This window comes from Macaca thibetana, chromosome 7, assembly GCF_024542745.1.
Source record: "Macaca thibetana thibetana isolate TM-01 chromosome 7, ASM2454274v1, whole genome shotgun sequence".
NCBI classification, from domain to species: domain Eukaryota; kingdom Metazoa; phylum Chordata; class Mammalia; order Primates; family Cercopithecidae; genus Macaca; species Macaca thibetana.
The window spans coordinates 19,355,403-19,378,141 of record NC_065584.1 but is presented as its reverse complement, the minus strand read 5'-3'; the positions used below and the strand labels follow the sequence as shown (position 1 = coordinate 19,378,141).

Sequence of the window (22,739 nt, the reverse complement as noted above, 5' to 3'; positions counted from 1 at the left end):
CTCTGCTAGGTTCACTCACTCCCCACAATCATCCGAATGAGGACTGTGATCCCTTTAATATGAGGAGGAGCCTTAGGTTTAGTGTCGTTAAGGGACCAAGTCTATCTGATGTAATGTCCATGATCATTCCCTTTCTAACACACCCTTTCTTTGAAAATACAATATTCCCCATGTGGAGTGCCATAGCACCATGCCAGACAACCCAGTTTTCTTGAATCACGTTTCCTTCTCCCTCCAGCCTTTTCCTTGGAGTAAAAGCTTTACGAAGAGGTCTACATGTCAGTGAGGGGATACTCACCATTGATGCAAGTGAGCAATATGGCACAAGGGTTCCGTTGTGTGGGCTCTGGAGTCTGGCTTCCTGGGGCTCAAATCCCAGTTTAATCGCTTATTGGCTGTCTGGACTTGGACAAGTTATTTAACTTCTTGGGATTTATTTGCTGATCCATAAAATGAGATGATGATGATAGAACCTACTTTGGACTGAGCATGGTGGCTCAAACCTGTAATATCAGCACTTTGGGAGGCCGAGGTGGGAGGATTGCTTGAGGCCAGGAGTTTCAGACCAGTCTGAGCAACACAGTGAGACCCTGTCTCTACCAAAAAAAAAAAAAAAAAAAAAAAATTTAAAATTAGCTGGGTCTGGTGGTATCCACCTGTAGTCCCACAAACAGACAGTGTCCATCTCACGGTGGAGAGGCCTCTGAGGACTTCAGTAACTTGCTGGAGGCAGGGACTGAAGTGAGGCAGGGAAGAAGCCAGCCTTCCAAGGAGCAAGATAACCTGCTCACTCTGAGGTGACTGGACCAACCTGCCCTCAGAAACATTCTGAGGAGGCTGAGGCAGAAGAACTGCTTGAGCCTAGGTGTTCGAGGATACAGTGAACCATGATTGCACCACTGCACTCCAGTGTGGATGACAGAGAAAGACCCTGTTTTTAAAAAAAGGAATAAAAACAGTACCTACTTTGTAGGCTTCTTGCAAGAGTTAAATGAGCTAGAGGATTCAAGCACTTAGAACAGAGTCTAGAGGAAAGTAAACAATCAGTAAGTGGTAGCTCTATTTTATTATTACACCAGCTCTGTAGGAAGTTTCCCAGTTACAATCGCCTGCACACTCCCTCACATCTCAGAGGTAAGATTCTAGAGATGGATGCATCTTTTGTGTCCTCTATGAGCTGAACTGCTGAGCCCCAGCTCAGGTTAAGCTGACCTCGTGATCCGCTCGCCTCGGCCTCCTACAGTGGTGGGATTACAGGCATGAGCCATAGCACCCGGCCATGTCTTCTTTCTCTCCCCAACACCCGGCATGTTACCTGATACAGCAGGAGTTCAGCAGCAATTCTGAGAACGAGTGAATGGATGGATGGATGAATGAATGACTAAATGAATGGATGAGAATGTCCCCTTCATAAGAGCAACCCATCTTTCTTCACCTTTAGGGACAGTGGCCCACCACTGTCCTGTGGAGTCCGACGGTACCCCATAAAGTGGTCTTACTTGTCAGAAAATCCCTCCCCACTATGACTCTAAGAGCTACGGCTCTTCTAGGCTATGCAGGCATTTTGAGGGCATCGTGCTGTTCTGGGTACTCTATTTTGGTTATTAATACTATGAAGTACACATTCCAGCTTGGCTTTATGAGGGGTTCACTCAATCCAGCCAAGAGACATGACAAAATAAATCCTTTCCATCTACTTTCTACCCACCGGTCACTCCTTTCAGACTTGGGTGAGATACAATAGTACTTACTATCTTTCCAGCTTAAAACACAGCACACTGAAAACCCTTCTAGATGTGAAGAGAGACTATTTTTAAATACTGTGTTTCTTGTGATCACTATTTACAGTGCTGCTCAGAGGCATAAAGTGTGAGAAAGCTCCCTGGTCTGTAAGAATGGACACTTTCATCCTTTCATCAGTGAACTGAAGGGCAAAACGTAATGATTTGGTGCAATGATTTGACACAGATTCCGCAGTTAAACCTGCTTAACTTATATTGTGAGAAAAACTGTAGATAAACACAAGGATGAGTCTTTAAGTCATAATAGATGGAAATCTAAAAGCATCCCAGGTCCACGACTGATGCTCAATGTGTATAGGGAGAAGAAACAGAAATGATTCCTGTTAGGCAGCCAGGAACTCTAATGATTTATTTATTGAGACAAGGTCTCACTCTGTTTCCCAGGCTGGAGTACTATGGCACAATCATGGCTTACTGCAGCCTCGACTTGCCGGGCTCAGGTGATCCTCCCACCTCAGCCTCCCAAGTAGCTGGGACTACAGGCATGTGCAACCACACCCATCTAATTTTTGTACTTTTTTGTACAAAACGGTTTTGCCACATTGTACAGGCTGGCCTCGAACTCCTGGACTCAAGCAATCCATCCGCCTTGGCCTCCCAAACTGCTGGGATTACCAGCATGAGCCACCACACCTGGCCATCTAATGCTTTTTGACTACTAAAATTCTGGAAAGTGTTGGATATGGTTTAGATTTATGTCCCTGCCCTAATCTCATGTTGAATTGTAATCCCCAATGTTGGAGGAGGGGCATGGTGGGGGCAGATTTCCCCCTTGCTGTTCTTGTGATGGTGAGTGAGTTCTCATGAGATCTGTTTGTTTGGTTGTTTGTTTTTGTTTTTGTTTTTGTTTTGAGACAGAGTCATGCTCTGTCGCCTAGGCTGAAGTGCAGTGGTGTGATCTCGGCTCACTGCAACCTCCGCCTCCAGGGTTCAAGAGATTCTCCTGTCTCAGCCTCCCTAGTAGCTGGGACCACAGGCGCACACCACCACGCCTGGCTAATTTTTGTATTTTTAGAAGAGATGGGGTTTCACCATGTTGGCCAGGCTTGTCTTGAACTCCTGACCTCAGGTGATCTGCCCACCTTGGCCTCCCAAAGTGCTGGGATTACAGGTGTGAGTCACTGCTCCAGGCCAAGATACGGGTGTTTAAAAGTGTGTAGCATCCCTTTACTCTCTCTTCCTCCTGCTCCAGCCATATAGGACATGCCTGCTTCCCCTTCTTCTTCTGCCATGATTTTAAGTTTCCTGAAGCTTCCCAAGCCATGCTTCCTATACAGCCTGTGGAACTGTGCATCAATTAAACCTCTTTTCTTTATAAATTGCTCAGTCTCAGGTGGTTCTTTATAGTGAGAATGGACTAATACAGCATTCAACATAAAGCACATGTTTAAAAGAGACTGGAGCCTATTATAAACCAAGACCTCCTTAAAGGGCCTGTAGACTATTTAGATGAGAGAGTGTACAGTCAGTCCAACCTTGCTTTGACTGCCAGCTCTACCACTTCGGTGGTTGGAAAGTTCCTCTTTAAGGAAACTGATGTCTCCTCCCCTGTAAAATGGGAATCATGATATAAACTTAAGAGTGTTGTTGATAAGATTAAATGAGATAATGGGTATATGATGCCCAGCTCATAACAGGTGCCTAATAAAGAGTAGCTTTTTAAATTGTTATAAAATTATCTTAAATGCACACACATGTGTGTATGTGCAAACACATTCACACAAACACACACATGCACACACCTATCTCATTTCACAGAGAAATCTTTGAGGTCAAAACAGGGCACAAGTCTTAATGGCAGCATCAGAATTAGGACCTCCACGGTCCCCGATCCTGTCCTTCATTCAGGTCTCTGAGCTCTCTCATAAAGAAGAGGGTTAAAGAATGGGAAATCCAGAAATGTTGAACTAATCAACAAATGCATGGATAAGCTCACATAGGTTGTGACATCACCAGTGTTCTACAATTTACTTTGATATCTTGCTCTAAAAACATTTATCTATTGGGCAATAATTAGAGGCAAAGCAAAGCATAGGTCACACATGGAGGTAAAGATAAGACAATGCATTCCTTTTCTTCAAGATCTTACGGCCTAAAGAAGGAAAACTCACGCACGATACTAGATTCACTTCAGATCACCTATCAGGTTATTATTACATGTCTTACAACTAATTAAAAAGGATCCTACCCCATATCACAACAATGTGTATAAGTGTAATTATACTCCTACTTAAAACTACTCCAGAATTGTTTCTTCCATTCTCTATAGCATGCTAGGCTTTAAATCTGGCACTGATTAGTACAAAAATCTCATCACTGCAAATGTGGTAGCATTTTCCCATGAAAGAAAAAAAGGGATGGGCGTGGTGACTCACACCTGTAATCCCAGCACTTTAGGAGGCCAAGGCAGGCAGATCACTTGAGCCTAGGAATTCAAGACCAGCCTGGGCAACATAGTAAAATCCTGTCTCTGCAAACAAAATACAAAAATTAGCCAGGCATGGTGGCACATGCCTGTAGTCCCAGCTACTCGGGAGACTGAGGCGGAAGGATCAGTTGAGACCTCGATCAGGAAGTTGAACCTGCAATGGGCCATGATCACACCACTGCACTCCAGCGTAAGTGACAGAATGAGACCCTGTCTCAAAAAAGAAAAAGAAAACAAAAGACAAAGCCATTCGGAGAACTGACTCCCTATGCAACAGTTCTATGAAATGCTACCCTTGGATTTTTAACATTTTATTTTTTTGAGAAGAATTATAGGGCATAGTTATGAAATCATATTTACTCCCAGGAAGGGAAGAATTTGTATTTCTACTTATTTAAGAGTCAAGTCATTATTAAAACTAACTGACAAGAATATGATTGCTATGAAGGTGCTAGATCATAAGTAGCATCAGAATTCCCCTACTCTGTTGGTATGGTAGGAAATAAATAAATACTAAAACAGCGCAGACTGGTGAATCCTACACTATCTTGGATTGTTGCAGCCACTAGAATTTAATGTGCATCATCCCAGAGCCAGAAGGAATGGTAAAAACTGTCTTTTCCATCCCTCCACCTTCCAAACTTTAGAGCCCCCAGAAAGATGAGACTCTCCCTCACATTAACCCACTCTTTGTAGTTCAGCAGGGTGTCTGGGATAGAAAGTGCAACTTCAGCCTCAGAGGCAGCCTTCCTCCTTCAAGTCCAAGGTGAAGCCCTCCAACAGGTCTCTCCACCATTTCCCTTTCGTCCTCATGGGAACTGCTTTTCTCTTTGGCTTCCCGGACTTCTCAACCGTCCTGATCCAGTCCCTCGCACCGCAGCCCTCTAGATGACTCTCTGGCTTTCCTATAGCTCCTCACTGCCACAGGCCACCCCTGTAAAGCCCATACCCGTTGCCCAGAAGTGTTGCCTTGCTTCTTTAGGCTGCAGTTCAAGTTCTCTGCTTCCATTTTCCTATGAATCTTTTTTCCTTAATATCCAGGGTGCGTAAAGGCCTTAGTACAGTGCCTGATACACAGTAAGTATTCAAAAACAGCAAACCTGATGATTACTACTACTGTGATCCATATTATTTCATCCCCATAAATCCACTATAACAGCTGTCTCAGGCCACTGACAGCCTCTTCACCCACACACCTGGTGGCCTCTTCTCTACCTCATCTTCATGGACCTTGGACAGGTTAATATATCCCTGCTTATTCTAAATCTGCATATTTAAAATTCTTTCCTTCTTTGGGTTCTATCCCAGCATTCCACAGAGAGTTCAGAACCAAGGAGTTAATCAGCACACACAGGTGGGCTTGAACTTGAAAATCCAAAGTCCATTGTCCTGCTGCCACCTCTGACCACTCATCCAAGACAAGATGCAGAACACAGACCCTCCTTCCCCCACACTGTCACATGCCTCACTATCGCTTCTTGGAGGTCTCAGCTCACATGTCACCTCCCCGGAGATAACTTCCATGACCACCAGGAGCCTCTCAACTGAAAGCAAGACTTGAGACCCAGAAGATAAAACCAACACTGCCATCCACCCCACCAGTTGGTCTAAGGTCGACTCACCCCCTGCTCACCTGGATCAATGTCTCCAGCTCCTGGGGACTCACACAGACATGATCCCGCAGGAATTCTGCCTTCTCCAAGGCAATGGTATTCTTCTGGCTGCTCTCAAAGGGCTGCTCCAATGCCCGGAAGACAAGACCGCCAGTGACGAGGTAGACCACCACAACCACAAAGATGGCAACCACCGTCTTCCACTTCATGACGGTCTGCAAGCCCCCCTGGGAGGTGCCTTCCATCCTGGCTACCACTGTGGCTCGGGAGGAAATGGACAGGCGCGGAGTTGGAGTTGGAGCCGGAGCCGGGGGTTGCCCGTTAGTGGCACTCTTGGGCTGGCACACCGGTGCTGCTGCGGGAACGGCCACTGAGGAGTCAGGGTGGGGGATAAAGAAGAAGAGAGTTTGTTTATAAACAAATACAAAACATGTCAGAAACAAAGCACCGATGTCTTCTTTGAGCCAGCTTTCAAATGTGAGGATGGAACACTGGGTCACCAAGCCTGCGGTTAGGAAATGTGATCAGTTGCTAGGTACCCATTTGAGTTCTAAAAGATAAGCACCAGGAGTCCCAGTTAAAAAAATAATAATAAAGTATAAACTGAGTTATAAATGCTTACATTTTTCTACAAGGGTCCAAATTGAAAGCTGTCTCTCTGTCATTTGTAATTCACCTCCTCCCTTAGCTTCCTTGTTGAAACAATGTGTAAGAAACACAACAAATCACCAGATTTAAAAACAAACATGTTGTTGAACTTGGAGAGGAAGTAAATAGGAGAGGGCTACCCAACTACTCTATCTAAGTACCAAGGGGTGGTGATACCAAGAGCAGAGAAGAGATGAACGTCTAGAGACTTAAAAAGTCCTCTTGTCACAAAACAAAGGAAAAAAGGATGAGCTTGTCATATCTTAATAGAAGATGTGACTTAGGCATAATCACTCCTGATCTACTAGTAATATAATTTTTCTTCTATTGTTTTCCAATAAGATGTCATTGGAAAGAAAATGTTTCCTGGTTTTTGAAACACATAGAATTCTCTAAGGTCCCTGTTCTCGGTAGGGTAATTTCATTACTTTGGAAATAAATAGGGTCAGCTGGAGGCTTTTCTGCGATGGCAGGAAGTTTGGGGTTGTGACGCACACGCAATGCTATCAGGCGTCACAGAAATGTCTCGTGCAACAATGAACGGCCATCGTACTTCGGTGTTTTTCTCCCTTTATTATTCCAATTCTTATTATAGTCTCTGTCATGGTGCAGGCTGGCTGTTGTGTAAAGAAGGTATTAGGAGATGATAAACCTAATTACCTAAGTGGGGTAAAGAGCTCCACTCCAGCGGGGAGTTGAACTGATCAATCACTGTTGGAAAAGTCAAAACGCAGGCCATGTTACTCCCCGTTCAAACCACCTGGCTGTAAGGGTGGTGGCTTAGAAGAATCTAAGTTTGTAAACATCTGCCTCTCCTCCTAGGCCCTCGGAATCAGTTTCTCTCTTTGGAAACCGAGCTGAACGTCCGTCTTTTATGGCGTATGATCCAATCCAATAAAATCACTCCATGTTAAATTTCCCTCGGATTTACACAAACGCAAAATTGTCTGGAATCTTGATTGAAAGAGCTATACGTTAGAATCAACAACCTGGGCATTATGCTCTTGCTAACCTTTCCCCAAAGACGCTGCATTCACTTTCCCCCTTGCTCCTGTTGATGCCGAGGTGAGCCTTGCCTTGGGTGGCTTTCTTTTACCACTGCCCACATCTCCCATGCATTCTGCCTCCTCACTGTATTTCATCCCTTGGGCCTTCCCCCACCCCTGTGGCCAGCAGCCTCATCCTGCCCACCATCACATCTTGCCTGGACCAGCCCAGCAGCCTCCCAAGGGGCCTCCCTGCTTCCATGTGTATCTCGTTTCTGACCCAGAAATCTCAGATTAAATATCACTTCCGGGAGCACCTTCTCTCTTCCTGCCTTGGAAGCAGGTAGAATAATGGCCCACAAAGAGGTCCACATCCTAATCCCCAAGACATAGATGGATGTTATCTTACATGGCAAAAGGGACTTTGCAGATGTGATTAAGAATGTTGAGATGGGGGAAGACCTTGGATTACATGGTTGGGCTCAATATAATGACAAGAGTTCTTATAAGAAGGAAGCAGGAGGACACGAGAGAGAGGGGATATGAGGACAGAAGCACAGGTTGGAGTGATGCAGCCTTGAGTCCAGAAATGTGGTCCTTCTAGAAGCTGGAAAAGGCAAGGGAAGGATCCTCCCCTAGAGCCTCCTGAAGGAACCTGTACTGCTTACCCTTTGATTTTGGCCAAGTGAGGCTGATTTTGAACTTCTGACTTCCAGAACCATACAATCATAAATTAGTGTTGCTTTAAGCCACTATATGTGTGGCAATTTGCTATGGAAGCCCCAGGAAACTAATCTTCCCTCCATTAGTTCAGGTGTCCTGATATGGTTTGGCTGTGTCCCCACCCAAATCTCACCTTAAATTGTATTCCCATAATCCCTACATGTTGGGGGAGTGACCCAGTGGGAGGTAATTGAAGCATGGGGGCAGGCTTTTCCCTGTGCTGTTCTCATGATAGTGAATAAGTCTCATAAGATCTGATGGTTTTATAAAGGTGAGTTCCCTTGCACATGCTCTCTTGCCTGCTGCCATGTAAGATGTGACTTTGCTCCTCATTTGCCCTCCACCATGATTGTGAGGCTTCCCCAGCCATATGAACTGTGAGTCCATTAAACCTCTTTCCTTTATAAATTACCCAGTCTTGGGTATGTCTTTATTATCAGCAGGAGAACACACTAATACTTCTCCCTTGCCCAGCACTCACTGTGCTGTGCTGCTAATAGAGCCTGCACCCTTGTCCAGCACTCCCATTAGACAGAAAGCTCCATGAGGGCAGGCACCCTGTCTACCCCTCACCTCTACATCCCTAGTGTTTTGCACAGTGCCTAGCACATGGTGCGTAGACAATCAATGATGGTGGAATAAGTGAATGAAGGGTGGAAGGAATGCTGGCACATCCAAACCACACAGACAACGTGGATGAGCAGCGTCAAATGGCAAACAGTTTGGCACTCCAGCAATACTGAAAGCAGGTCCTCAAACACAGCAGTGCTCCGTTCACAGCGCCACACCTTTGCAGGTGTTGTCCTCTCAGCCAGTTACCCCTTCCCCACCCTCATCTGCCTGGAAAACTCCCATCCTCTTCAGTCTCAGCCAAAAGCCACCTCCTCTATGAAGTCGTCCTGGGCTCTTCCAGGCAGGCTCAGCGTGCCGGTCTTCCCCACTAGCCTACCGGCTTCTTGGAGTCAGAAAGTTCATCTTTTAATCATTGGATCTCAATTTCTTGGCATAGTGCCTGGCATAGAGCAAATGTTGTTTTCTGGTGGTGGTGATAATTCCTTCACACAAAAGCCCCATCGGAATCACCAGCACTCTCAAAAACAAACATTCATGCGGCCGGAGGTGGTGGCTCACGCCTATAATCCCAGCACTTCGGGAGGCCGAGGCGGGCGGATCACGAGGTCAGGAGATCAAGACCATCCTGGCTAACACGGTGAAACCCTGTTTCTACTAAAAATACAAAAAATTAGCTGGGCGTGGTGGCGGGCGCCTGTAGTCCCAGCTACTCGGAAGCTGAGGCAGGAGAATGGCGTGAACCCGGGAGGCGGAGCTTGCAGTGAGCTCAGGTCGCGCCACTGCACTCCAGCCTGGGCGACAAGTAAGACTCTGTCTCAAAAACAAACAAACAAACAAATAAATAAATACATTTATTTAATGCTGAATGGGCACAAAGGGGTGTGGTATGGTTGGGATAAGGCACAGTCCCTCCCAGCCTCAGGGGCTTGCCAGTCAGCTTAAGGAATGTGCTCCACAGCACCAGGTAACCAACATTAGCTGAAAGCTACATCAGCCGATATGCAATGGCATAAGCATGGAGGTGAGTGGAGGCTGGTCTCCTCCACTGGCCTGCATCATGGATGCTTCCCAAGCTTCTAGCACCCCTGAAGCTGGGCAGAATTGGGGTTGAGAAAGGTCTCTTCAGGCCAGGTCCTGGTGCCAGTTTGCTAAAAGACTGTTCATGAGGGCAGAGTCTGAACAGAATCCACCCATTCCTGAGCTTCCAAAACATCAGAGCAAAAACCAGAGTTTTAGTCCCAAACTCATCAGTGACTGCATGACCTCGAAACCGTCACTTAGTTTCTCTGTTTGCTTACTGTGACATGTGAATAATAGCAATCACCTTTTTTTCTAAACATCCACAGGGTTCTCAGGAAAGCAAATGGTCTACTGGCTGGAGTATATTTGTAGATATCAAGAGTACAGGCAGAGATCTCAGAATATTACAAAACCTTTTGTGCATTTCACTAAAGATCGAGTTGGTTGTTTTGGCAAAGAAGACTGCACATCTCAATGGCTACAAATGGATCTGGATTGTGCTTAAGTTGGATAAATTTTTTTCTTTTCCTTCCTATTGTTTTTTTTTTTTTTTTGAGATGGAGTCTTGCTCTGTCACCCAGGCTGGAGTGCAGTGGTGGCATGATCTCGGCTCATTGCAACCTCCATCTCCCAGGTTCAAGCTACTCTCGTGCCTCAGCCTCTCAAGTAGCTGGGACTACAGGTGTGCACCACCATGCCCAGCTGATTTTTGTATTTTTAGTAGAGACGGGGTTTCATCATGCTGGCCAGGCTGATCTTGAACTCCTGACCTCAAGTGATCTGCCTGCCTCAGCCTCCCAAAGTGCTGGGATTACAGATGTGAGCCACTGTACCCAGCCAAGTTGGATACATTTTTAAATGGTATTTTCATTAATCCATTTCTTCTCCTTAGAAGCCACAGTTGTTCTCACCCTAATACAAAGTTGCCTTGTGACCTGGAATGAACCACTGGAGGTCTCTGTGCCTGGAACCAACAAAGAAGCAAACTTGGCCAGATGGTGATGAGGATGGTGGTGCTGATGGTGGTGAAGTTGACAGGAGCCCTGATGACCTACTGGGCACTTACTCATGCTGTCACTCTGACAAACATTCCGCTTCCATCACTGCATTCGGTCCTCACTACAAGGAATTATCACATTGCATGAGTCCAGCTAGGTCCCCCCAGAAGCAGATGCCAAGAAGGGATGAAATGTGCATGAATTTGATTAGGGGGAATGCATGTGTGAGAGAAAATGAGAGGGAGCTGGGGAGGCTAGAGCAGCCACTAGATTCTATGTAAGTCTGACCCCTGGAAAAAGAAGCAAAGAAGGAAGGAGGAGGTAAGCATCCTCCAGCCTAAGGAAGTTTAGCAAGCCCATCAAGGAGTTCTCGAGCTGAAGTCAGCTGTCTGAGGAGTCCTGCGTCTCCCAGAAACAATCCTACCATGGTATCCTTACTGAGCACAGACACTGGCTGGCAGGAGACTGGAACAATGGACCCGCGGTGCAAGCCCAGCCGTGGACTTCAGGGCAGCAGCCAGGGCCCTGATCACCGACACTCCCTCCAGTTAGAGGCCTGTAGGTGCATGTTCATGCCCAACACAGCCCCACTTCACAGACAAAGAAACTGAGACCCAGACAGGTTCAATGGCTAAGTCAAGGTTAAGCGGCCCAAAAGAGAGAAGCCAGATTAAGAAGGGAATCATCTGACTTCGAAGTCAGTTCTGCAGAGTGCAGGAACAGGAAGAGGAAACACAGCAATTCCAGGGGGAAAGGGCCCTTTTATCCCAAAAAATAGGAATGACATTTGTTTCAAATAGGCATAAAAATGTTTTCCAGTCTACGAGATTGACTGCTTCAGTTTCTGAATGGCGGTGGAGCTCTTTCCTTCACAACGTATCAATAATGAATGGAACTATAAAGTAATGGCCTATCACACTTCACAGCTCCAACAGAAGACTACTGGGCAGCAAAAGTGCCGCCAAGAAGTGATGAGAAAGGAAATGTTGAAAGATAACATCCTTTCTGCTAGTTTTCATTTTAAAATGTTTCCTCGAGAATATCTGCCTGGCTGGGCGCAGTGGCTCACGCCTGTAATCTCAGCACTTTGGGACGCTGGGAGTTCGAGACCAACCTGGCCAACATGGTGAAGCCCCGGCTCTACTAAAAATACAAAAATTAGCCAGGCATGGTGATGTGCACCTGTAGTCCCAGCTACTTGGGAGGCTGAGGCAGAAGAATCACTTGAACCAGGAAGGTGGAGGTTGCAGTGAACCAAGATAGTGCCATTGCACTCCAGCCTGGGTGACAAGAGTGAAATTCTGTCTCAAAAAAAAAAAAAAAAAAAAAGAATATCGGCACATATTTCATTTTCATCTAAATGTGGGTTATACGGAAGGGCACATGTGGAAATCGGCTTTTTCATGGTTGAACAAGCTCTTAATAAGTTTACATTACTCAGGCTTTCTCAGGCCCCACAGATATTACTGCACCATCCATTCATTTGTTCAATCAACAAACAACTGAGTTTGCCTGGCACTGCGTTTGGCACTGGAGCTACATAAATTAATAAGACACATCCTGCCTTCAGAGTTAATGGAAGAATTAACAAAGATCTTACACATGCATGAAGCTGTTTTTGTTTTGCTTTCTTTTTTTTGAGACAGAGTCTTGCTCTGTCACTCAGGCTGCAGTGCAGTGGCACAATTATAGCTCACTGTAACCTCAAACTCCTGGGCTCGAGCTATCCTCCCACCTCAGCCTCCCCAGTAGCTAGGACCACGGATATATGCCACCATGCCTAGCTACTTTTTTAATATTTTGTAGAGATGGGGTCTCACTACATTGTCCAGGCTGGTCTCAAACTCCTATCCTCAAGAGACCTGCTGGCATCAACCTCCTAAAGTGCTGGGATTACAAGTGTGAGTCACTGCACCCAGTCAGTGAACCTGTTTTTATCTTCACCAAACCTTCTGTACAAGGCAATGATCATTATCTGCCCCCACTGACAGATGAGGAAACTACGGGCCAGAGAAGTGACACTGAGCAACCTATGACAAGCTAACAAGCAGCGGCATCCTTGAATCCGTCTTCAGACACCTAACCCGAGTGCCTCCACTCCTCCACGTCACCTGAAACAAATGGCATTCCAAGGGTTCAGAGTCTCTTGGAAACCTGAAATGCAGCTGCCTCAGTGCCATTGTCACACAGCAGCATGACTCTGCCTACCGACCCAGGCAAAGTGCGACTGTGACTGCAGACTCCCTGGCGAGAGGAAAAGGACACCCTCCTTTCACCTGCCGCTGCCCCAAAGCCGACCTCCCACCCCTGCTCTAGGTCTGGAATCATTCCAGGGCCACCTGCACTGATGGCTCAGAGCTTCTGAAGAGTCCCAGGTTACAGCTCAGCCTGGAGAGGCATAGGCAGCCTTCAGGCTGCTGGGGAGGGAGGGTGTTAGGAAGAGGGCAGGAAAGATGAGCAGTGCAGGATTCCACCTCGGGTGCTCCACCCACACCAGCCTCCAGCTGTCCAGCAGCTGTTACAGCAGAGTCTTTCCTGCCTCTGATTCCAGATACCCCAATAACCAAATCACGTTTTCCCTGTTTCCACGGGACAGCCCTACCTTAAAGGCGATCAAGCTGATCCCAGTAAGAATGGCAGTAACACTAAGTCTGTATGCACCAAGTGAGCAAGGCATGGTCCCAAAACGCCACCCGAGGAGAAGCTCTCCCTTTGGGTGAAGCATTGCTCCCTGCTCTCTTCGAAACGTCAGGCTGCACTTCCAGATGGAAGAGATCAAGCTGTGATGAAATGACTGAGACCCTATGGAGCCACGAGAAGAGGAAACAAGGCAGCCTGGGGGGAAGAGGGAGCTAGAACTGCCTGCCACCTCATCTCACATCTGTCCTTTCCTGTCCCCTTAGTCCAGACCCCCATCTTCTCTCACCTGAATCATTGTGACAGCCTTCAGTCCTGTCCCCCTTAAATCCGTCCTCCACATCCCAGCCGCGTACACGGCGTGTTGCTCTCTCAGGTGTCAATGTGATCACCCGGACCCCTGCTAACGATCCTCTGAAGGTACCACCAAGATTCAGAGCAAAGTGCAGGCTCCATGCCCTGCTCCCCGACTCTCCATTCCAGGACCTGGCTCCTGCCTATCTCCCGGCCTCACCCACTGCCACGCCCCCACAAGCAACCTTTGCCCCAACAAAACCCAGCAGCACCCAGACCTGCTCACACCTGTCCCGGAGAAACAGGTCTTGATTCCCAGATTATTTTCACCTCTTGACTCTTTTTTTTTCGGTCAATTCCTTCGCAAACGTCAAAACCCACCTCACATGCCCCCACCTCCAAGCTGACTGCTCATCCCCCAACATTATATTATAAGATGCCCTTCCTTCGTGTCTCAATGCTAAGTTTAGTAGAGAACCTACAACTAGGAGACCCCCGGTTACAGTTTGTTCCATTCCTGAATTTGCTCATTCATCCATTCTTCCATTTGCTTTGGGCCAGCATTTATGATATCAAGTTCACACACCTGCCCAACAAAAACTTTGACTGCAGAGTTAATCCTGCATATGGAAGCACCCCTGGCACTATTGTGGTTTTTTCCCCAAGCAGAAATCCAGAGTCGAGGTTTTAAAGTTCTCAAAAAGCAAACAGTCCCAGGCGAGTTCTTCATGGTTTGTACAAGTGCTAGAGTGGACAGACAGGAGACAGGGCAGTATTCTACTTCACTGGGCTCCAAACATTCAGTTTTGGCCTTTCTTGTTCTCTTCATGAAGAGCTACAAGCCTCTCTTTCACTCAGGGGTACAAAATACTTGTTAGATTTTTAAAATTCTATTGAACGGCATGAGTCACACTTGGTGAGTCCCCTCTTTGGTGGAAGACAGGCAGAATTTACCCTGAGTCTGCCTTCCTAGGGTCCCTCTGACTGGGGCCAAACTGCATAAACTGGGATTTGAGGACCCAAAAGACTAAAGGGCTTTTCTTTCACCCCACAAGCTGGGGAGAGAACAAGGGGTTCACATGAGACTTAAAGGAGCAGTGACTTCCTTCTCTGGACTTGTAAGCTCGACAGTTTCCTCTGATCTTTCCCCAAATCTCTTCTTGTATTTATAAACCAAAGGCGCGGAAAAAAAAAGTCAGAAGCCTCTCCACCAGCAGACAGGGCCCAGAGAATAAGGTTATCAGGGTTAGAGGAAGAAGGGGGAAGGTTGGACTTCAACAGTCACCCAGCTTATCCCCACCATAGGTTTACCTTCCAAGATGGCCCCACCCTCACAGGAAACACTGGGCAGGGCTCCTAAAAGACAGTCCTCTCTCCAAGCCTCCTTCCTCCTCCCTGGAAAGGGACAGAAGCAGGAGCGCTATTGGGAAGATTTAACATAAAATGTAGGGCATGTTGCTCAATGCCTTGTTCAAAGCAAGTCCTCAATCAACGTGAACTGTCCATATTATTAGGAAGTGAAGAAAATGATGTGATCTATGCAAGCAAATGCAACAAAGTATGCAGATGCTGTGCTTGACAGAGGTGTGGGGGACAGAAAGACATGAAGAGGGAGTGTCAATGCCACCGAAGAGGAGACGAGAATGCAAAGACAAGGTGCCTACTGGTGTGGAAAGGGCATTAGGTGTCTGCGAGAGGGCAGAGGAGGTGGAGAGGAAGGCAGAACAGCAAGAGGGGGCAACAGATACAAAGACACTCAGCCACGAATCAGCCTGGGGCATTTGGGAAATTACACCAGGTCTACGTGTCAGGACCAAAATAAAGCTGCAAAGACAAGCAGAGGAGAGAGTGTGGCTCTTGTTGGTCTTATTAATGAACATGGGAAGCCATCAAGGTTAACACAGGGAAAAGAGCCATGGGGTAAGGCCTGGGTTTAGCAAGCTGACTCTGGCAGCAGTGCGTAAAAGACATGGAGGAAGTGAGAGATAGTCTGTGGGGGGTGTGGGTAGGAGTTTACTGGAATGTATTATGAGGCCTCAACTCAGGCAGCAGCAGAGGAGGAGTCAGAGACAAGGGGTGTTAAGGAAGTAAAATGTGCAGGGCCTAGTGATGGATGCAAAGGAAGAAGGGAGGCGTCTGGGATGACTCTTAGAAGCTTATAAGAGTATCGTGCTCTCCAAGACAGAAAATGCAGGAGAGTTAGGTTTGCAGCTCTTGTAGCCCATGCAGGTGGAACTACCCAGTTAACATGAGGCATAAGGGACCAGAACTCAGGGGACTAATCTAGCTGAATCCCTGGATTTAAGAGTGATGAGTATGTAAGCGGTACTGAAGCCACAGGACTGGATGAAGTGGTCCGGAGGGAGATGTAAAATGAGAAGAGAGTAAAAGATGATGCTCAAGGGAGCAACATTTAAGGGACAGCAAATGGAGGGGGATGCATGACAGAGAAAGAAAAACTAGAGAGGAAAAGGGGAGAACCGGGCTCGGCGTCAGCATCAGAGATGGCAGATCTTATCCCAGTCTCCGTCTCCAGCACCATTCACAAGGCCTCACTCACAGGTAGTCTCAGTGTGTGCCTGATGACTTCAGTACTATACCAGAGCAGCATTCTGCTGTTTTTTACCACTTTCTCTCTCTTGCTGCCAGGAAACCCTGCTCAGCAGCATCCCTGTTCCAGAACTTCTGAGCATTTTTGGTTGCTCCTAGTAGCAGGTGGGATGTCTTTATTGTTCCGATAAAATGAACTCTCACCCTCCGACCCACGGCACAAATTGCCCAGGACCAGAGCTATTCCTTGTGTGTGCTGAGCTGCTCAGAGCAGCCCAGGCATATCCCACTGGACCACCATCTTTTGGGATTACAGCTGCCTACCTCATGATTCTCCCAATAGACTCTGACTCCGCCATGTTGCGAGATGGACTCCTTTATCCTGCCTCCACGATCAAGGCCCTAAAGATGCACACAGCCACAGCTGGGGGTCCTTGTGTCTTCTTCCAAAATGCTTCCTGAATATCATATTCTGTCTCTTGCCCTAAGTTTTTTCCTCCACAATTTAAATTAACTAGCGTGCTTTATACAGGAAAGAACTTTTTCCTCCTCTTGGGATTAAAAATAATACAAGCAGTCATAATTCTCAAAATATCTCCTTTCCCTGGGGCCAAGGGTTTTAAATCCTATTGTCAGCACCATTCCTTCCAGATGTCTTTCCCAAGTGTCTTGTCAAAAGCAGTTATCTCTCCTCACCGGCTCCTGGAGGGGTCTCCTCATCCCCCCACCCCACCCCAGGCTCCACTCAGCAGCCAGGTGAGCCTTCTGAAATTCCCAGCGTGCACCTGTTAAAACCGCACAAGCACCACCATGGTTCTTTCCCTGGCCTCCAGTGTCCCGTGTGCTCAGGGCTCATCTCACTTCTCCAGCCCTCCCCTCTTCCTCCACACACTCTTCTCCCGCTCCAGCAAACTCCTTCAGTATCTGCAGTCACAAGCAAACAGATCATAAGTAGTTATACTGTGGATCTACAGATCCTCAGTAGAAAGCAAAACTGAAAAATATTTTTTGACCTATTAGAAAGATCCTTTCCAGACCAGCCTGCCAACATGCCGAAACCCCGTCTCTACTAAAAATACAAAAATTAGCCAGGTATGGTGGTGCACACTGTAATCCCAGCCACTCTGGGGCTAAGGCAGGAGAACTGGGAGGTGGAGGTTGCAGTGAGTCAACATTGCACCACTGCACTTTAGCCTGGGTGACAGATTGAGACTCTATCTTAAAAAAAAAAAAAAAATTGATCTTATGGCTCAAGTCCATAACATGTCCTATTGTGTAATTCCCTAACTTTAGGAAATCTGTTCACTGTGTCCCACCCAATAATGGTGATAACAAGTAGCTAGAGGTACTTCGATTAATTCCATATTTATCAGGCCATAAAATACATGGAAGTGACAATGGTTTAGAATGACGAAAAGGCGGGGCATCTACAAACTTGATGTGTCATTGATTTGTTTACTCAACCAATGCATGCCCACTGTGGGCCAGGAGTACTACCAATCTCCACACCCCACATCCAGACTGCCTCCACCGGGTCTGAAGGGACCAATTCTGGGAAGTGTGAGTGAGGCCAGTGAGGTCACTTGATGGAGCTTTGATTTTTGATCTCTCCTCTGCTCTCAGCCTCCTCCCCTCTGATCCATCCTTCCCCTCACCCCTACCACGAACCATTCCAGAGATGCCTCAGGGGCCCCTGCTGAAGATCTGAAGACTCCCGCATGTCCCCAGTCTCTTCAGGGTCCCTTCCTGCGCCTTTTCTCCTGATACCTGGGCTTTCCCTGAGGACACTGTGTTCTGAGTGTGACTCTGGGATAGGGGCTGTTCAGTCTCCCTCACTCACAACATCAGGGTCACACTGTCCTGGAAAACCAATACCCCACATTCTTGTGTCAAACCCGCAGTTCCTTTGAGAGCCCAGCCCTCTGGCTCCTCCACTTCCCACTCTTCCCCATGGCCATCAGTGGTAGACCTGGCTGCTCCCTCGGTTTCCCGCAGCCTCCTCTCTGGGTCCTGTTTCCCTCCTAAGTGACTTCAGCATCCCACACACAACCCAGTCAAGACCCAAGCCTCCCATTTCCTTGAATTTATCACCATTGCCATCATCTCCATTCCATCTCAACCACTGACTCAGGTATCCCAGAAGCAGATCCTGGATGAGAATTTGTTTGTGAGTTATTTATTTAAGAGATGCTTCCAGAGAAACCATGAGGGAGTGGGTGATACAAACTACTAGGATGGCCAGGCGCAGTGGTTCGTGCTTGTCATCCCAGCACTTTGTGAGACCGAGGCAGGGGATCACCTGAGATCAGGAGTTTGAGACCAGCATGGCCAACATGGTGAAATCCCAGTTCTACTAAAAATACAAAAAAAAAAAAAAAAAAAAAAAAAAAAAAAGGCCAGGCACAGTGGTGCATGCTTGTAATCCCAACTACTTGGGAGACTGAGGCTGGAGAATGGCTTTAACCTATTCTGGAGGTTTAACCTATTCTGGTGGAGGTTGGAGTGAGCTGAGATTGTGCCACTGCACTCCAGCCTGGGTGACAGAGGGAGACTCCATCCTCCATCTCCAAAAAAACAAAAAAAAAAAACCTCCTAGAAACATCCTGAAAACAGGCTCCAGTAGACCAAGGAGAGTTCTCTGAAAAAGGCTGTAGGTACAGGCCAGAAAGAGAGAAGCCCCAAGAAGCTAGAGGACAGGTGCACAGAACAAAACAGATCTGGGTGACCTTGGCACAGCTCCAACAGCTCCACTACAGCTGAGTCTCCCTATGGCCACACCGTAAGCCTTATTATCACAAAAACTGTCTCAGAAATACTCAGAAATAGTTGAAGCTATGACTACTATGGTCTGAATTTTTGTGTCCCCCAAAATTCACGCACTGAAACCTAACCCCCAATGTGATGGGATTAGGAGGTGGGGCTTTTGGGGGTGATTAGACGGTGAGGGCTGAGCCCTCATGAATTGGATTCATGCCCTTATAAAAGAGAACCCAGAGAGATCTCTTGGTCCTTCCACCAAGTGAGGACACAGAAGCAAGACAGCTGTCTGTCAACCAGGCAGCAGATCCTTACCAGACACTGAGTCTGCCTTGATATCTTGATCTTCCCAGCCTCCAGAACCATGAGAAATAAATTTCTGTTGTGCAAAAGCTACTCACTCTATGGTATTTCATTATAGCGGCCCTAAGGCACACTAAGACATTGACTAGAGCATCCTCTCTTTCCAGCTTGCTACCCTCATTGCTCCCACATCATGCCCTGCCTCTACTTTCTCCTGTCATCCTACCCTCCCTGTGTTCTCTTTCTCTTCTCCACCCGGCTTGGATCCCATATTCAACACTGCTCTTTAGCTAATAGACTCAACTTCCTCCTCTTTTGTCTTTTCCTGGAGCTACCTGGAAATATCCCTGTATAATATTCCTTCTCTCTGCTCAGAGTCACAAGCTGCTGGACACTGCTACAGAAACCACGCAGCCTCACGGGTCGCTATCACTCTCAGTCCACCACTTCCTTCTTCAAATGGCCCTTGATGCCCCATGGTAGCCCTGCCCTCTTTCTCTGCTCAGCAACAGGTGTCATGATAAATGTCATGAAGACATCCAGGGGTACCTCCCTGTAAACGAACCTGAGATCGTATACAGAAATCCTACTCTACAAGATAGATGTGTACTTTGCAAAAGGCTTTTCCACTGAAAGCATTTAAACAGCACAGTCTGTGTGCATCAAAAGTGAGGTATCATATGTATATTTTTTAAACCATTTCTGTAGAATGAGGTGTGCCCTCACTGTTGCCTTTCCCCAGGTCACTTACATGGAGGCTCCACACCCCAACACACTGTGCTTTGCAAGCAGCCTCAGCCATCTCCATTTGTCAATGTAGCTGCTCAGTGCTCTTGGTTCATTTCAAAGTCACCAAAACCTCCTACACAAAACTTAAATGGGAAAAAAAAAAAAAAAAAAAAAAAAAAAACATTTGGCTGGTTCTTCCTTCACTGTGCCTACTAAGTCAAAAAAAATAAATAAACAAGATCCATCAAAGGGAGAAAACAGTTTCTACAAAATACCCTACCAAACAGCTTTGCATTTCAGCATCACCCTCTGAGTAATTTCCTCTGAAGTGGTTCCTCTAATGCATATCAGTGCTGCTGACATCAGCAACATTTCTGTGATTTACTGCAAATGTGTCTATCAGAGGCTGGGAGTGGGCGCAGGTTAGAGGAAGAGAGAAATCTGAAAGGGAAAAGGATACCCACATTATTCCTCATGGGGCTAGGGAGACAGCAATGTAGAAAACCTACAAATCCATTCACCTGAAGACTGGGAAGTGTTTTTGAAATATTCATAACTCTGATTAGTGAAGTCTTCAAGGAATCAACAGACTTACTTAAAAAATGGGGAAGTCGATTCTCTTCAATAAAACAGCTCAGTGTCTTCCCAGTAACACCCAGGTTTGGGAAATAAAATGTGGCCAAAGGAAGGCAAGAGTCAGTGCTGCCAGAGAAATCTACAGCTGAATCAACATTCTGAGGAATTTTCCATGCCAGAGAGCTACTGAGCATAGGCTGAACCTGCCAGCTAGACCAACACCTCACTCCACTCCCCAAAATACCTTTTCTCATTAGCAATTTCTCCTGCTAGAGGGTAAGTTCCTCCAGATGCCCCTTGAAGCTGGACCTTTTCATCTCTAAATTTTCCATGGTCCCTATCCCAGTGCACAGTGTATAAAAAGAGCTCAATTAATATTCATGGCATGAATTCAACAAAGGTTTGCTGAGGGCCTATTGTGCTTCAGGCACCGGGGCACCAAGGTAATGAGCAGAATCCCTGCTGTCCAGGAATGGATGAATTGGGTGTGGGCAAGAGCCGGCAGTACCTTCACCTCCACCCCTATGGAATTCAGAAGAGGCCCAGCACTCAGGGGCTAGAGAAGGCACCCAAAATCTCAGAGAGCAAACAGACCCTTACATGGATCATATAGAAGTCTGCCAAGCTGCTATCCTGGTACAGAAGTTGGCTTCAGCATCATTTTCAAGGATTAATCCCGTCTTCCCCATATGAGAAGTGTCCCTTCATCCTAGACCCTCGGAACCAAATCTGTTACCAAAGCAGAGTCTCTATGTGATGGGTTAGTCACAATTAAGCAGTCCCTGTAAACATATTTCCATGCAAGGAACTCCCCAGTTATAAAATCACGGGATGCTATTCGAAAATCTAAGACAAATTGGATATTGAATGCTGGCACACAGTAGAGTTCCCTAAATTAATGTGGAATGAAGGTACCACATGCAAGCTTGCCATGTGAGTGAATGCTAAGTGTTGATGCAAGATCTTCGTAAACAGCAAAGCTTGCAGGAAAACACAAGAGAAAAACCATTTTCCTAGATAGTTCAATCTAACCTTTGGGTTCAGGTGTCAGTCAAGGAACAGAATCTTCAGCCAAGGAACAGAATTTAATTCATTAATGTACTTTGGATTCAACCCATACTTAATTGCTTGGAAATTGCCTCTGAAGAGGTCACTGGAAACAGTTTTGTGGTTATGTTTCCTCCACCTCACAGAAAGGAGGAGAAACAAAGGCATAAAAACTGACATAACCGATTAAAGTAGCAGATGATCAGCCTGGCTGTCTTGGAATTTGTGGGCATGTCTGAGAGTTCTCTGCCATTAGGAGATTTTTAATGGCCCCTCAGAAACCAGTTGCACTTGGACTGCCATGAGAGGTGCCAAACTCACAGGCACATGGAGTAAGTACTTGATTTCAAAAGCACGCCCAAAAGTGCCACACCACTCAATTCATTGAGAACCTCCCATGAGGCCCATTCCGTGGTGTTCCCTAAGTTGTACCACAAGTACCGGGGTAGTTTGTTTCTTTCCATTCAGTTATCAACAGCTGCTAATTTTCTCCACAGCACATAATGCAGTTTCTATCAAACCAGCATTTGATGAGGTCCTACTGTGGCCCAGCATCCTATGCTCTAAGGGAATTTAATAGAAGCATTAACCATCACCAGAAATAATTTCATTCGAGGTCAGATTTTCTTATTGACCCTTGTGGCTAAACCCAGAAACAGATTGCATGGTAGCTTCTACGTGGTAGTTTAGTTAAGGGAGAATTGCCAGATTTGTGTGTGTGTGTGTGTGTGTGTGTGTTACTATGCACATAACATAAAATTCCCTATTCTAGCCATTTTAAAGGGTGCAATTCAATGTGGGCTGCCAGATTCAGGAAACAAAAATACAGGACACCAAATGAAATCTGAATTGCAGATAAACAACAGCAACAAAAATTTTTAAAGGGTAAGTATATCCCATGTAATATTTGGGATATACTTATACTTTTTTAAAAAGTTTTCTGAAATTCAAATTTAACTGGATATCTGGTATTTTATCTGCCAGCTCTAAGGTAAGGGACAGGAGGAGCACAACCATCACCCACCCAACATAATTAGCCAAAAACGTAGTGAAGT

At 46.4% G+C, this 22,739-nt stretch overlaps 1 protein-coding gene across 2 annotated transcripts in view; it reads right to left on the bottom strand.

Annotated features, from left to right (window-relative positions):
* The window catches only part of KCNK10 (potassium two pore domain channel subfamily K member 10), a 180,948-nt gene that overhangs the window by 74,765 nt on the left and 83,444 nt on the right, over nucleotides 1–22,739 (bottom strand). For both annotated transcript variants that reach the window (XM_050795868.1, XM_050795866.1), the window contains one exon: nucleotides 5,864–6,213. In XM_050795868.1, coding sequence (XP_050651825.1) covers nucleotides 5,864–6,213 — 350 coding nt within the window. The remainder of the gene's footprint in view (nucleotides 1–5,863; nucleotides 6,214–22,739) is intronic.